The 14,087-nt window shown below is 52.0% G+C and overlaps 1 protein-coding gene across 14 annotated transcripts in view; it reads right to left on the reverse strand.

Annotated features, from left to right (window-relative positions):
• Positions 1-1,054: 1,054 nt before the first annotated feature.
• CELF3 (CUGBP Elav-like family member 3) overlaps positions 1,055-14,087 on the reverse strand; it is a 74,032-nt gene continuing 60,999 nt past the window's right edge. For 5 of the 14 annotated variants that reach the window (XM_072114463.1, XM_072114457.1, XM_072114455.1 and 2 more), the window contains 8 exons: positions 8,393-8,548; positions 4,995-5,145; positions 4,759-4,917; positions 4,607-4,672; positions 4,421-4,525; positions 4,195-4,338; positions 3,981-4,116; positions 1,055-1,452 (listed from right to left, as the gene is read on the reverse strand). In XM_072114463.1, the coding sequence (XP_071970564.1) occupies positions 3,989-4,116; positions 4,195-4,338; positions 4,421-4,525; positions 4,607-4,672; positions 4,759-4,917; positions 4,995-5,145; positions 8,393-8,548 (909 nt within the window). In that variant the 3' untranslated portion in view covers positions 1,055-1,452; positions 3,981-3,988. Of the gene's footprint in view, positions 1,453-3,148; positions 3,231-3,980; positions 4,117-4,194; positions 4,339-4,420; positions 4,526-4,606; positions 4,673-4,758; positions 4,918-4,994; positions 5,146-8,392; positions 8,549-14,087 lie in introns of all 14 variants that reach the window. The other 9 variants (XM_072114461.1, XM_072114456.1, XM_072114454.1 and 6 more) reach the window with 4 other exon arrangements.

The raw sequence follows: 14,087 nt of genomic DNA on the forward strand, positions 1-14,087 counted from the left end.
CTCCTGCGAGGAACACAACGGTAGATAGTTGCTTCTTTGTGGATCCCCACTGAAGACAGAGGCTCCTTTTAAGAAGCCCACAGAAGATAGCCGATCCTTTGTGGAACACAACATTAAAATGCTGCTCCCTTGAGGATCTCCACAAAAGATAGCCACTCCCTTGAGGAACCCAACAGAAGATACTTGCTCCTTTTGAGGAACAACAAAGAAGACAGCTGCTCCCTTGAGGGAATAGCCATTAGGAAATAACATGGAACATAGTAAGTTATCTGAGAAGACTAAATGGAATGTAACTTCTCTTTTGTGGGACCTTACAGAAAGCGGCCCTGCTACTGATGGGGCCACATACTTTTTTCAGACCACATGACAATGTAGCCTCTCTGTTGAGGGACATCATACAAGCCATCTCTTCTGAGGGATTGGATACAAAGTAGCTCCTCCTTCAGGGGACCCTGTGAAAGGAAGCTCCTCCTCTGAGGAACCATACAAAAGATAGCTCCTCCTCTGAGGAACAGCCCAGAATGCATCTCTGGTGTGACCACATGGGATGTAACTCCTCATAGAAGGAGCCACAGGGGGCAGTTCTTCAAGGACTAAATCTCCGAACAAGAACTGTCCCACCAGGTTGGGGGATCTCCATATAGCAGTCAGGGGGTACAGTTTCCCTCTACATGTTTTAGATATAATATTTTTGCTGTATACAATTAACTATTCAGTGTATTTATCAGCTCAGAGCCCCAGGGATGGCAGACGCCTACAGGAGGGTCTTCTGGGCTGGACTGTCGTGTCCCCCGGGGTCTGAGGAGCAGCAGCTGGAAGGAGTGAGTGTCAGGGATAAGGGATATTGCACTGCTGCCCAGATCCTCTCTGTATGTACACAGCAGCTCCACCTACCTTACCAGCGGGGCACCGGCCGAGCTGCCACCAGAAATATTCACTCTACCTCATAAAACGCCATATTCCCACCTAAACATTTGCAGACGGGACGACGAGTGAAATTCGTAATCTAAACACAACATCACCCCTCCCGATCCCTGCGCCACGCACCCCACTGCCGCCCCCGCAGCCGCTACCTCCACATTTAAAAAAAAAATTGTTTTTGTTTTTTTTTTTTTACATTTTTTCCCCAAAGTTTACAAAATAAATCCAGTGCCCACGAGAGAGAGAGGCTGGACGCGGCAAGTGTAGCTCTACCCTGTCCACTCCGGTGTGTGCAGATCCAGGAATGTTCCACTTCTCCACCTCCGTGACGGGGTGGCCATGAGTTTTGGAGGTCCTTGCTGGTTACGAGTTGGGTGATTATCAGAATCAGCTTAATAAGCAGTTTCCCCTGAAAAAAAAAATTGTCCATCTTGGTCCAGCAGCAGAAAAAAAGTTTGGAGTCCTTTTTGCAAGGTGTGGAAAGAGAAAGGGGAATAGGAACCCCATGATCCCAAAAATCAGGTGCACCCACTGCAAAGGAAAAGCAAAAACAAAAAGTCATTGCATGGTCCACAGATGGAGAACATGTCTACCCCTCCTGACCTTCACCATCTGGGCTTAAATCCTGGGACGTGCCGTTACTGTATATAGCTGGGCACCTCAAGGAACATGGAGGTATCCCATCATCTCCATGTCCATGTCCTGCTGCATCACCACTACACCCTAAGATTACACCCTGCTCCATCGTACAATGATGTAGAGTAGAAGGCCCTCAGGTCTAGGTTAGAGCAGAGGGAACACCCTGAGGTTGGTTTGCTCGTAAACATGGAGGGGTCTACGAAGGTCAGGTTTGGAGTCACCATCTTTAAAGTGTCAGTACCCAGAATTTAAAGAGGGATATGTAAGAATAACAAGCACAAATCTGAAGACCAGGGTCTAGAGGACATGAAGGTCATCAATATGTCTCATGTGCCCTGAATACGTCCAGATCCAGGCATGTAATATTCTAGGTGTCCTCCTGGACCTGGAGATCCGATCATCACCTTACCCAACATCTACTGGACATCATCCGTCTCAGGTTCGACTTTGAGGCCTCATTTCATTCTAGGTTTCACCAAGCAGTGGGGCATTGGCTGCCAATTAGCCATGCCAGACAAACATCTGGATGCACCCCCAAATAGAAGATCACAGCCAGTAGGTCAAGCGCTATGAAAGGGGCTCTATGATGGGACCACACATAATGAGACTGGTGGAGAGGGGGGAGGAAACATGATGGCAGGAAGGGTCATGTCCCAATGTCTCATGCAGAGGAGATGATCATGGAGAAGACACTGAGGGTGGAAGCAGCCAATACTTAAAGGGGTTCTCCAAGATTTTCCAAGTACAGCCCCACAACTTTTTAGTTTAATGGAACCAAGTTGAAATACACAACGTGATCCATGTACAGGCGTGGCGCAGTTTCTGGTAGAAAGTGATCATGAGTCCTGGAGAAGTCCTCCAAGTCCTGGTGTCTACTGTATATAACCCACCTGACCACTACCCATCAAACATCCTGGACAGCTCATGCATTGGTGCCCCTCCCTAGAAATGGTAACTCCTCCCACATTTTCCTACGAACATGAATGTATAGAAGTGGATCCAGCAGGATTGAGGATGAAAGTTGTGGATGGATGGGAAAAGACCCGAGACAATGGATGATGGAAAACAGCGTAAACAGAAGTGCACAGACCACATCAAGCATTGCCAAGACTCAACGTCAGCACAAGAAAATGGCAGAGGGGGGGGGGGGAGCATCAGTCACAAGTTATCAGTCCTCGTACAAGTCATATTGGTGGCAGGTGACCCCTTTTATCAAACATCCACAAAATGGACCGGAAGCACTGACCCCCTCCCCCAACCCCAGGATACATAGATCTACACCGGCCACACGTCAGGGTCCATCATTCTTTGCCTTTGTCTACATGATTTTAGTTTTGTGCTCTCCCCATTTTGCAGATGCCATAAAAAAGGGCGTCACCCGTCACGTGGTCCTCCACGGCCTATAGACAATCAATATTGCACGGCACATCAACTCCATATTTCCACAGCACTCCATGCATCCTATACAAAACAAAGATCTCCCATGGAGCCCGCTCCTCATGGGCGGGGCTAACACAGGGGAGGAGGGTGAGGCAATTAGGGAGGAGTCTCAAAATACAACACAGTCATTCCAATGGATGCAACTTACAAGGGGGCGGTGCTACGAGTCCCAGGGCAGCCAATGGACGCTAGGTCAAAGCGACAGAGTTGTCTCATGATTTGATTGGACCCTGGCACAAGGTGGGCGGGTTACAAGCGGCAGAAAAAGAGAAGCTGTTTTTTTTTATGGTCATGTGGTTACGTTTTATATCATCTCTTTACTTTTTACGATTCTCATACATAAAGATTATGAACAGATCATTGTGATCGTCTGGGATCCATATCATCAGGCAGATTATTCTAGATCATTGGATATCTGGGCCATAGCCTAAATTATAAGGGCCGAGGAGATCCCTAGATTTAGAAGAACATCTGGAATCATTGGATCACTATGTCCTAGATTCACACCATGAGCACTTGTGGGATCGGAGATGTATAGGGATTAATGGATGGCTGTATCCGGTCCTAGACTTGTAGGAGCTTCTGATATCCCAATCCCAATGCCATATCCTGGATTTATAGAAACATCGGGGCTCGTTGGTGGATCAGTGTCTCATGTCCTTGAATTATAGAAGATCTGGGATCACTAGATGTTCTACATTTATACTTGGGATCAGTAAATCCCTACAGTTATGTCCTAGATTCACAGGACCATTTGTGGAGCCTCAGTAGAGATGGAGCTGACTTGTCATGGTCCCTGCATCCACAAAAGTCCCTTAAGACGTAGCTTCACGATCACTGGGAGATCAGGGAAGTAGAAGGTGACACTGAGGACTATATGTGGACAGGAGGACTTGGTAGGACACACAGTGGGTGTATGTGGACTCACAGTGTGGTGGGCATTTGTAGCCCCATGTTGGCTGCTTGCCTCATATACCCACCTGAACCATCAGTACGGCCGGTTGGCATCTTTTGGTCGCTTTAGTTGTACTTTGAGTCTCTTCATGCCAATCTGGAAACCGTTCATGGCCTGGATGGCAGCCTGGGCGCTGCCGGGATTGTCAAAACTTACAAAGCCTGGAAGTGAGAAACACCGGATGAGCGTCAACCCACGGGAGAACCAAGGGCACACTCACCTCCGTGGAGGACGCTTACCAAAACACTTGCTCTGGTTGGTGGCTCTGTCTACAAACACTTTGGCGGAGATGACGTTTCCGAATGGTAGAAACATCTGTAGAATCTCCGAATCTGTAAATTCCTGGGGCAGGTGGTAGATGAAGATGTTGCAGCCTTCAGGACCTGGGGGGAACACATAACACATTGAGCTTAGTCTCCGGGTGCACATGGCCACGCATGGGTGCCTTGTATGGTCGCCACTCACCTTCCCTCTGCTGTTGCTGCTGCTGCTGCGGAGGCTGCTGCGGTAACAGGGGCGGGGGCTGGCTGAATGCCGGGCTCACCAGACCGTAGGCGGCGGGGTAGGCAGCTAGAGCATAGATGGACATAGGTCATGACATTGGTGGTGTGAACCCCATACAATACCCCCCGTCCCTGTGAGATGACGCACCTGTATAATGCTGCATGCCGGCGTAGGCCTGCTGCAGGGGGTCCAGCTGGGTCACCGGACTTTGGGCTAGAAGGAGAGGAAGGTTATATGTGAAGGGTGTCTGTAGGGTGGACCTGCGTTGTGGACCATTAGAAGCAGGGTATCATACATACCGGTATTACCTGGGTAGGGGTGCAGGCCGTTGGTATAAATGGCCTCTGACGTGGGCTGTACGCTGCTCTGGGAGGGGACCGCACTGTACCCATTAACCCCCAGTGTGGCCGGGATGGCGGATACTGGAGTGGCAGCGAGGGTCGGCGGGGTACTGGTACCTACAGAGACCACAACAGTAATTGGTGAGTGCCGGCCCCCGTGTACCACCCCAGGGTGCGGAGATCCGTCCACTTACCTGACGAGGATGTGATGGGCGTGATGGGGGTGGCTATAATTCCGTTGGGGTTGATTGTCGCCATTTGTTGCATCTGGACAGCGGCCATTGTAGCCATAGGGTTGAGGTAAGCGCTGTGTGCGGCCACCAGGGCGGCCTGCTGCTGCATGAGCTGAGGGGGGCACAAGAACAGCAAGAGTGTGAGACATCACAGAGGGGAACCAAGACCAACACATGACCATGAGAGGGGGTGAGACACAGGTCACTGAGGAGGGCAAGGTCGCAGGAGAAGGGTGAGGAAACACAAGAAGGTCACAAGAGAAAGGGTGAGGTTATAGCAAAAGGAAACAAAAAAGAATGGTCACAAGAGAATAAATAGGTCACAGAAAGTCAGAGGAGAAGGTCACCGGAAGAAGGCAAGGTCCCAGAGAAAGGGTAAGGTCAGAGGAGAAGGTCACATGACAAAATTAAGGTGAGGTCGCGAGAAGGGCAAGGTGACAACAAAGGGTCCCAGAAGAAGGGCGAGGTCAGAGGAGAAAGTCAGGGGAGAAGGGCGAGGTCAGAGGAGAAAGTCAGGGGAGAAGGGCGAGGTCAGAGGAGAAAGTCACGGGAGAAGGGCGAGGTCAGAGGAGAAAGTCACAGGAGAAGGGCGAGGTCAGAGGAGAAAGTCACAGAAGGGCGAGGTTAGAGAAGGGCGAGGTCAGAGGAGAAGGGCGAGGTTAGAGAAGGGCAAGGTCAGAGGAGAAAGTCACAGGAGAAGGGCAAGGTCAGAGGAGAAAGTCACGGGAGAAGGGCGAGGTCAGAGGAGAAGGGCGAGGTCAGAGGAGAAAGTCACAGGAGAAGGGCAAGGTCAGAGGAGAAAGTCACAGGAGAAGGGCGAGGTTAGAGAAGGGCGAGGTCAGAGGAGAAGGGCGAGGTCAGAGGAGAAAGTCACGGGAGAAGGGCGAGGTCAGAGGAGAAGGTCAGAGGAGAAGGGCGAGGTCAGAGGAGAAGGTCAGAGGAGAAGGGCGAGGTCAGAGGAGAAGGGCGAGGTCAGAGGAGAAGGGCGAGGTCAGAGGAGAAGGGCGAGGTCAGAGGAGAAAGTCATGGGAGAAGGGCGAGGTCAGAGGAGAAAGTCAGATGAGAAGGGCGAGGTCAGAGAAGAAGGGCAAGGTCAGAGGAGAAAGTCACAGGAGAAGGGCGAGGTCAGAGAAGAAAGTCACAGGAGAAGGGCGAGGTCAGAGAAGAAAGTCACGGGAGAAGGGTGAGGTCAGAGGAGAAAGTCAGAGGAGAAGGGTGAGGTCAGAGGAGAAAGTCAGAGGAGAAGGGCGAGGTCAGAGGAGAAAGTCAGAGGAGAAGGGCGAGGTCAGAGGAGAAAGTCAGAGGAGAAGAGCGAGGTCAGAGGAGAAGGGCGAGGTCAGAGAAGAAAGTCACGGGAGAAGGGCGAGGTCAGAGGAGAAAGGCACAGGAGAAGGGCGAGGTCAGAGAAGAAAGTCACAGGAGAAGGGCGAGGTCAGAGAAGAAGGGCAAGGTCAGAGGAGAAAGTCACAGGAGAAGGGCGAGGTCAGAGAAGAAAGTCACGGGAGAAGGGCGAGGTCAGAGGAGAAAGTCACGGGAGAAGGGCGAGGTCAGAGGAGAAAGTCACGGGAGAAGGGCGAGGTCAGAGGAGAAAGTCACGGGAGAAGGGCGAGGTCAGAGGAGAAAGTCACAGGAGAAGGGCGAGGTCAGAGAAGAAGGGCAAGGTCAGAGGAGAAAGTCACAGGAGAAGGGCGAGGTCAGAGAAGAAGGGCAAGGTCAGAGGAGAAAGTCAGAGGAGAAGGGCGAGGTCAGAGGAGAAAGTCAGAGGAGAAGGGCGAGGTCAGAGGAGAAAGTCAGAGGAGAAGGGCGAGGTCAGAGGAGAAAGTCAGAGGAGAAGGGCGAGGTCAGAGGAGAAAGTCACGGGAGAAGGGCGAGGTCAGAGGAGAAAGTCACGGGAGAAGGGCGAGGTCAGAGGAGAAGGGCGAGGTCAGAGGAGAAGGGCGAGGTCAGAGGAGAAGGGCAAGGTTAGAGAAGGGCGAGGTCAGAGGAGAAAGTCAGAGGAGAAGGGCGAGGTCAGAGGAGAAAGTCAGAGGAGAAGGGCGAGGTCAGAGGAGAAGGTCAGAGGAGAAGGTCAGAGGAGAAGGGCGAGGTCAGAGGAGAAGGGCGAGGTCAGAGGAGAAGGGCGAGGTCAGAGGAGAAAGTCAGATGAGAAGGGCGAGGTCAGAGAAGAAAGTCACAGGAGAAGGGCGAGGTCAGAGAAGAAGGGCAAGGTCAGAGGAGAAAGTCACAGGAGAAGGGCGAGGTCAGAGAAGAAAGTCACAGGAGAAGGGCGAGGTCAGAGAAGAAAGTCACGGGAGAAGGGTGAGGTCAGAGGAGAAAGTCAGAGGAGAAGGGTGAGGTCAGAGGAGAAAGTCAGAGGAGAAGGGCGAGGTCAGAGGAGAAGGGCGAGGTCAGAGAAGAAAGTCACGGGAGAAGGGCGAGGTCAGAGGAGAAAGGCACAGGAGAAGGGCGAGGTCAGAGAAGAAAGTCACAGGAGAAGGGCGAGGTCAGAGAAGAAGGGCAAGGTCAGAGGAGAAAGTCACAGGAGAAGGGCGAGGTCAGAGAAGAAAGTCACGGGAGAAGGGCGAGGTCAGAGGAGAAAGTCACGGGAGAAGGGCGAGGTCAGAGGAGAAAGTCACGGGAGAAGGGCGAGGTCAGAGGAGAAGGGCGAGGTCAGAGGAGAAAGTCACGGGAGAAGGGCGAGGTCAGAGAAGAAGGGCAAGGTCAGAGGAGAAAGTCACAGGAGAAGGGCGAGGTCAGAGAAGAAGGGCAAGGTCAGAGGAGAAAGTCAGAGGAGAAGGGCGAGGTCAGAAGTGAAAGTCAGAGGAGAAGGGCGAGGTCAGAGGAGAAAGTCAGAGGAGAAGGGCGAGGTCAGAGGAGAAAGTCACGGGAGAAGGGCGAGGTCAGAGGAGAAAGTCACGGGAGAAGGGCGAGGTCAGAGGAGAAAGTCACGGGAGAAGGGCGAGGTCAGAGGAGAAGGGCGAGGTCAGAGGAGAAGGGCAAGGTTAGAGAAGGGCGAGGTCAGAGGAGAAAGTCAGAGGAGAAGGGCGAGGTCAGAGGAGAAGGGCGAGGTCAGAGAAGAAGGGCGAGGTCAGAGAAGAAGGGCGAGGTCAGAGGAGAAAGTCAGAGGAGAAGGGCGAGGTCAGAGAAGAAGGGCGAGGTCAGAGGAGAAGGTCAGAGGAGAAGGGTGAGGTCAGAGGAGAAGGGTGAGGTCAGAGGAGAAGGGTGAGGTCAGAGGAGAAGGTCAGAGCAGAAGGGCGAGGTCATAGAATAGAGTGAGGGGACTATAAATGCTGAGGTTATGAGGATATTGTCTGATGATGTCATGATGATGTCATAGAGCTGCACACAGAATAGTGACAGGTAGAGGGCGCTGAATTCACCTGGTCACTTACTGCCTGTGTATACGCGCTGTACGCCCCAAACTGGAGGGCAATGGGGCTGAACATCCCGAGCTGATTGGCCACCTGCTGCATCCGGCGCAGACCCCGCTCCTTCTCCGTGTCTGCAAACTTCACCACCAGACTGGAGGAGGCGCCCTGCACAGCACAGAGTATACGGAGGTTACATGTACAGCACAGAGTATACGGAAGTCACATGCACAGCACAGAGTATACGGAGGTCACATGTACAGCACAGAGTATACAGAGGTCACATGTACAGCACAGAGTATACGGAGGTCACATGTACAGCACAGAGTATACAGAGGTCACATGTACAGCACAGAGTATACGGAGGTCACATACAGTCATGGCCATAAGTTGTGAGAATGATACAAATGGTAATTGTTACAAAGTCTCCGGCATCAGGTGTTATATTCTCCAGAATGTTATAAAGAGGATCAGCTTATCAGCAATTCATTACACAGTCAGTATTTACCTAGAAAATGAACTTTTTCCCCCAAAACACATTTCCCCTTCATTGCAGACGCCTTAGGCGGGGCAGCGGCCATGGTGTCAGTGATGTCTCCAGTAACACAGGTGCGGGGGCTGATGGGGACAGGGCTGGGGACAATGTGTCATGTGTAAGTAACAATCACCACTGGGCAGTATAATAGGAGCAGGTAACATGGTGTCAGTGATGTCCCCAGTAACACAGGTGCGGGGGCTGATGGGGACAGGGCTGGGGACAATGTGTCATGTGTAAGTAACAATCACCACTGGGCAGTATAATAGGAGCAGGTAACATGGTGTCAGTGATGTCTCCAGTAACACAGGTGCGGGGGCTGATGGGGACAGGGCTGGGGACAATGTGTCATGTGTAAGTAACAATCACCACTGGGCAGTATAATAGGAGCAGGTAACATGGTGTCAGTGATGTCCCCAGTAACACAGGTGCGGGGGCTGATGGGGACAGGGCTGGGGACAATGTGTCATGTGTAAGTAACAATCACCACTGGGCAGTATAATAGGAGCAGGTAACATGGTGTCAGTGATGTCTCCAGTAACACAGGTGCGGGGGCTGATAGGGACAGGGCTGGGGACAATGTGTCATGTGTAAGTAACAATCACCACTGGGCAGTATAATAGGAGCAGGTAACATGGTGTCAGTGATGTCCCCAGTAACACAGGTGCGGGGGCTGATGGGGACAGGGCTGGGGACAATGTGTCATGTGTAAGTAACAATCACCACTGGGCAGTATAATAGGAGCAGGTAACATGGTGTCAGTGATGTCTCCAGTAACACAGGTGCGGGGGCTGATGGGGACAGGGCTGGGGACAATGTGTCATGTGTAAGTAACAATCACCACTGGGCAGTATAATAGGAGCAGGTAACATGGTGTCAGTGATGTCTCCAGTAACACAGGTGCGGGGGCTGATGGGGGCAGGGCTGGGGACAATGTGTCATGTGTAAGTAACAATCACCACTGGGCAGTATAATAGGAGCAGGTAACATGGTGTCAGTGATGTCTCCAGTAACACAGGTGCGGGGGCTGGTGAGGACAGGGCTGGGGACAATGTGTCATGTGTAAGTAACAATCACCACTGGGCAGTATAATAGGAGCAGGTAACATGGTGTCAGTGATGTCTCCAGTAACACAGGTGCGGGGGCTGGTGAGGACAGGGCTGGGGACAATGTGTCATGTGTAAGTAACAATCACCACTGGGCAGTATAATAGGAGCAGGTAACATGGTGTCAGTGATGTCTCCAGTAACACAGGTGCGGGGGCTGATGGGGGCAGGGCTGGGGACAATGTGTCATGTGTAAGTAACAATCACCACTGGGCAGTATAATAGGAGCAGGTAACATGGTGTCAGTGATGTCTCCAGTAACACAGGTGCGGGGGCTGATGGGGACAGGGCTGGGGACAATGTGTCATGTGTAAGTAACAATCACCACTGGGCAGTATAATAGGAGCAGGTAACATGGTGTCAGTGATGTCCCCAGTAACACAGGTGCGGGGGCTGATGGGGACAGGGCTGGGGACAATGTGTCATGTGTAAGTAACAATCACCACTGGGCAGTATAATAGGAGCAGGTAACATGGTGTCAGTGATGTCTCCAGTAACACAGGTGCGGGGGCTGATGGGGACAGGGCTGGGGACAATGTGTCATGTGTAAGTAACAATCACCACTGGGCAGTATAATAGGAGCAGGTAACATGGTGTCAGTGATGTCCCCAGTAACACAGGTGCGGGGGCTGATGGGGACAGGGCTGGGGACAATGTGTCATGTGTAAGTAACAATCACCACTGGGCAGTATAATAGGAGCAGGTAACATGGTGTCAGTGATTCTCCAGTAACACAGGTGCGGGGGCTGATGGGGACAGGGCTGGGGACAATGTGTCATGTGTAAGTAACAATCACCACTGGGCAGTATAATAGGAGCAGGTAACATGGTGTCAGTGATGTCTCCAGTAACACAGGTGCGGGGGCTGATGGGGACAGGGCTGGGGACAATGTCTCATGTGTAAGTAACAATCACCACTGGGCAGTATAATAGGAGCTGGTAACATGGTGTCAGTGATGTCTCCAGTAACACAGGTGCGGGGGCTGATGGGGACAGGGCTGGGGGACAATGTGTCATGTGTAAGTAACAATCACCACTGGGCAGTATAATAGGAGCAGGTAACATGGTGTCAGTGATGTCCCCAGTAACACAGGTGCGGGGGCTGATGGGGACAGGGCTGGGGACAATGTGTCATGTGTAAGTAACAATCACCACTGGGCAGTATAATAGGAGCAGGTAACATGGTGTCAGTGATGTCTCCAGTAACACAGGTGCGGGGGCTGATGGGGACAGGGGTGGGGACAATGTGTCATGTGTAAGTAACAATCACCACTGGGCAGTATAATAGGAGCAGGTAACATGGTGTCAGTGATGTCTCCAGTAACACAGGTGCGGGGGCTGATGGGGGCAGGGCTGGGGACAATGTGTCATGTGTAAGTAACAATCACCACTGGGCAGTATAATAGGAGCAGGTAACATGGTGTCAGTGATGTCTCCAGTAACACAGGTGCGGGGGCTGGTGAGGATAGGGCTGGGGACAATGTGTCATGTGTAAGTAACAATCACCACTGGGCAGTATAATAGGAGCAGGTAACATGGTGTCAGTGATGTCTCCAGTAACACAGGTGCGGGGGCTGATGGGGACAGGGCTGGGGACAATGTGTCATGTGTAAGTAACAATCACCACTGGGCAGTATAATAGGAGCAGGTAACATGGTGTCAGTGATGTCTCCAGTAACACAGGTGCGGGGGCTGATGGGGACAGGACTGGGGACAATGTGTCATGTGTAAGTAACAATCACCACTGGGCAGTATAATAGGAGCAGGTAACATGGTGTCAGTGATGTCTCCAGTAACACAGGTGCGGGGGCTGGTGAGGACAGGGCTGGGGACAATGTGTCATGTGTAAGTAACAATCACCACTGGGCAGTATAATAGGAGCAGGTAACATGGTGTCAGTGATGTCTCCAGTAACACAGGTGCAGGGGCTGATGAGGACAGGGCTGGGGACAATGTGTCAGGAGTAAGTAACAATCACCACTGGGCAGTATAATAGGAGCAGGTAACATGGTGTCAGTGATGTCCCCAGTAACACAGGTGCGGGGACTGATGGGGACAGGGCTGGGGACAATGTGTCATGTGTAAGTAACAATCACCACTGGGCAGTATAATAGGAGCAGGTAACATGGTGTCAGTGGTGTCTCCAGTAACACAGGTGCGGGGGCTGATGGGGACAGGGCTGGGGACAATGTGTCATGTGTAAGTAACAATCACCACTGGGCAGTATAATAGGAGCAGCGGCCATGGTGTCAGTGATGTCTCCAGTAACACAGGTGCGGGGGCTGATGGGGACAGGGCTGGGGGACAATCTGTCATGTGTAAGTAACAATCACCACTGGGCAGTATAATAGGAGCAGGTAACATGGTGTCAGTGATGTCCCCAGTAACACAGGTGCGGGGGCTGATGGGGACAGGCCTGGGGACAATGTGTCATGTGTAAGTAACAATCACCACTGGGCAGTATAATAGGAGCAGGTAACATGGTGTCAGTGGTGTCTCCAGTAACACAGGTGCGGGGGCTGATGGGGACAGGGCTGGGGACAATGTGTCATGTGTAAGTAACAATCACCACTGGGCAGTATAATAGGAGCAGGTAACATGGTGTCAGTGATGTCCCCAGTAACACAGGTGCGGGGGCTGATGGGGACAGGGCTGGGGACAATGTGTCATGTGTAAGTAACAATCACCACTGGGCAGTATAATAGGAGCAGGTAACATGGTGTCAGTGATGTCCCCAGTAACACAGGTGCGGGGGCTGATGGGGACAGGGCTGGGACAATGTGTCATGTGTAAGTAACAATCACCACTGGGCAGTATAATAGGAGCAGGTAACATGGTGTCAGTGATGTCTCCAGTAACACAGGTGCGGGGGCTGATGGGGACAGGGCTGGGGACAATGTGCCATGTGTAAGTAACAATCACCACTGGGCAGTATAATAGGAGCAGGTAACATGGTGTCAGTGATGTCCCCAGTAACACAGGTGCGGGGGCTGATGGGGACAGGGCTGGGGACAATGTGTCATGTGTAAGTAACAATCACCACTGGGCAGTATAATAGGAGCAGGTAACATGGTGTCAGTGATGTCTCCAGTAACACAGGTGCGGGGGCTGATGGGGACAGGGCTGGGGACAATGTGTCATGTGTAAGTAACAATCACCACTGGGCAGTATAATAGGAGCAGGTAACATGGTGTCAGTGATGTCCCCAGTAACACAGGTGCGGGGGCTGATGGGGACAGGACTGGGGACAATGTGTCATGTGTAAGTAACAATCACCACTGGGCAGTATAATAGGAGCAGGTAACATGGTGTCAGTGATGTCTCCAGTAACACAGGTGCGGGGGCTGATGGGGGCAGGGCTGGGGACAATGTGTCATGTGTAAGTAACAATCACCACTGGGCAGTATAATAGGAGCAGGTAACATGGTGTCAGTGATGTCTCCAGTAACACAGGTGCGGGGGCTGATGGGGACAGGGCTGGGGACAATGTGTCATGTGTAAGTAACAATCACCACTGGGCAGTATAATAGGAGCAGGTAACATGGTGTCAGTGATGTCTCCAGTAACACAGGTGCGGGAGCTGATGGGGACAGGGCTGGGGACAATGTGTCATGTGTAAGTAACAATCACCACTGGGCAGTATAATAGGAGCAGCGGCCATGGTGTCAGTGATGTCTCCAGTAACACAGGTGCGGGGGCTGATGGGGACAGGGCTGGGGACAATGTGTCATGTGTAAGTAACAATCACCACTGGGCAGTATAATAGGAGCAGGTAACATGGTGTCAGTGATGTCTCCAGTAACACAGGTGCGGGGGCTGATGGGGACAGGGCTGGGGACAATGTGTCATGTGTAAGTAACAATCACCACTGGGCAGTATAATAGGAGCAGGTAACATGGTGTCAGTGATGTCTCCAGTAACACAGGTGCGGGGGCTGATGAGGACAGGGCTGGGGACAATGTGTCATGTGTAAGTAACAATCACCATTGGGCAGTATAATAGGAGCAGGTAACATGGTGTCAGTGATGTCTCCAGTAACACAGGTGCGGGGGCTGATGGGGACAGGC

This window comes from Engystomops pustulosus, chromosome 7 (assembly GCF_040894005.1).
Source record: "Engystomops pustulosus chromosome 7, aEngPut4.maternal, whole genome shotgun sequence".
NCBI lineage: Eukaryota > Metazoa > Chordata > Amphibia > Anura > Leptodactylidae > Engystomops > Engystomops pustulosus.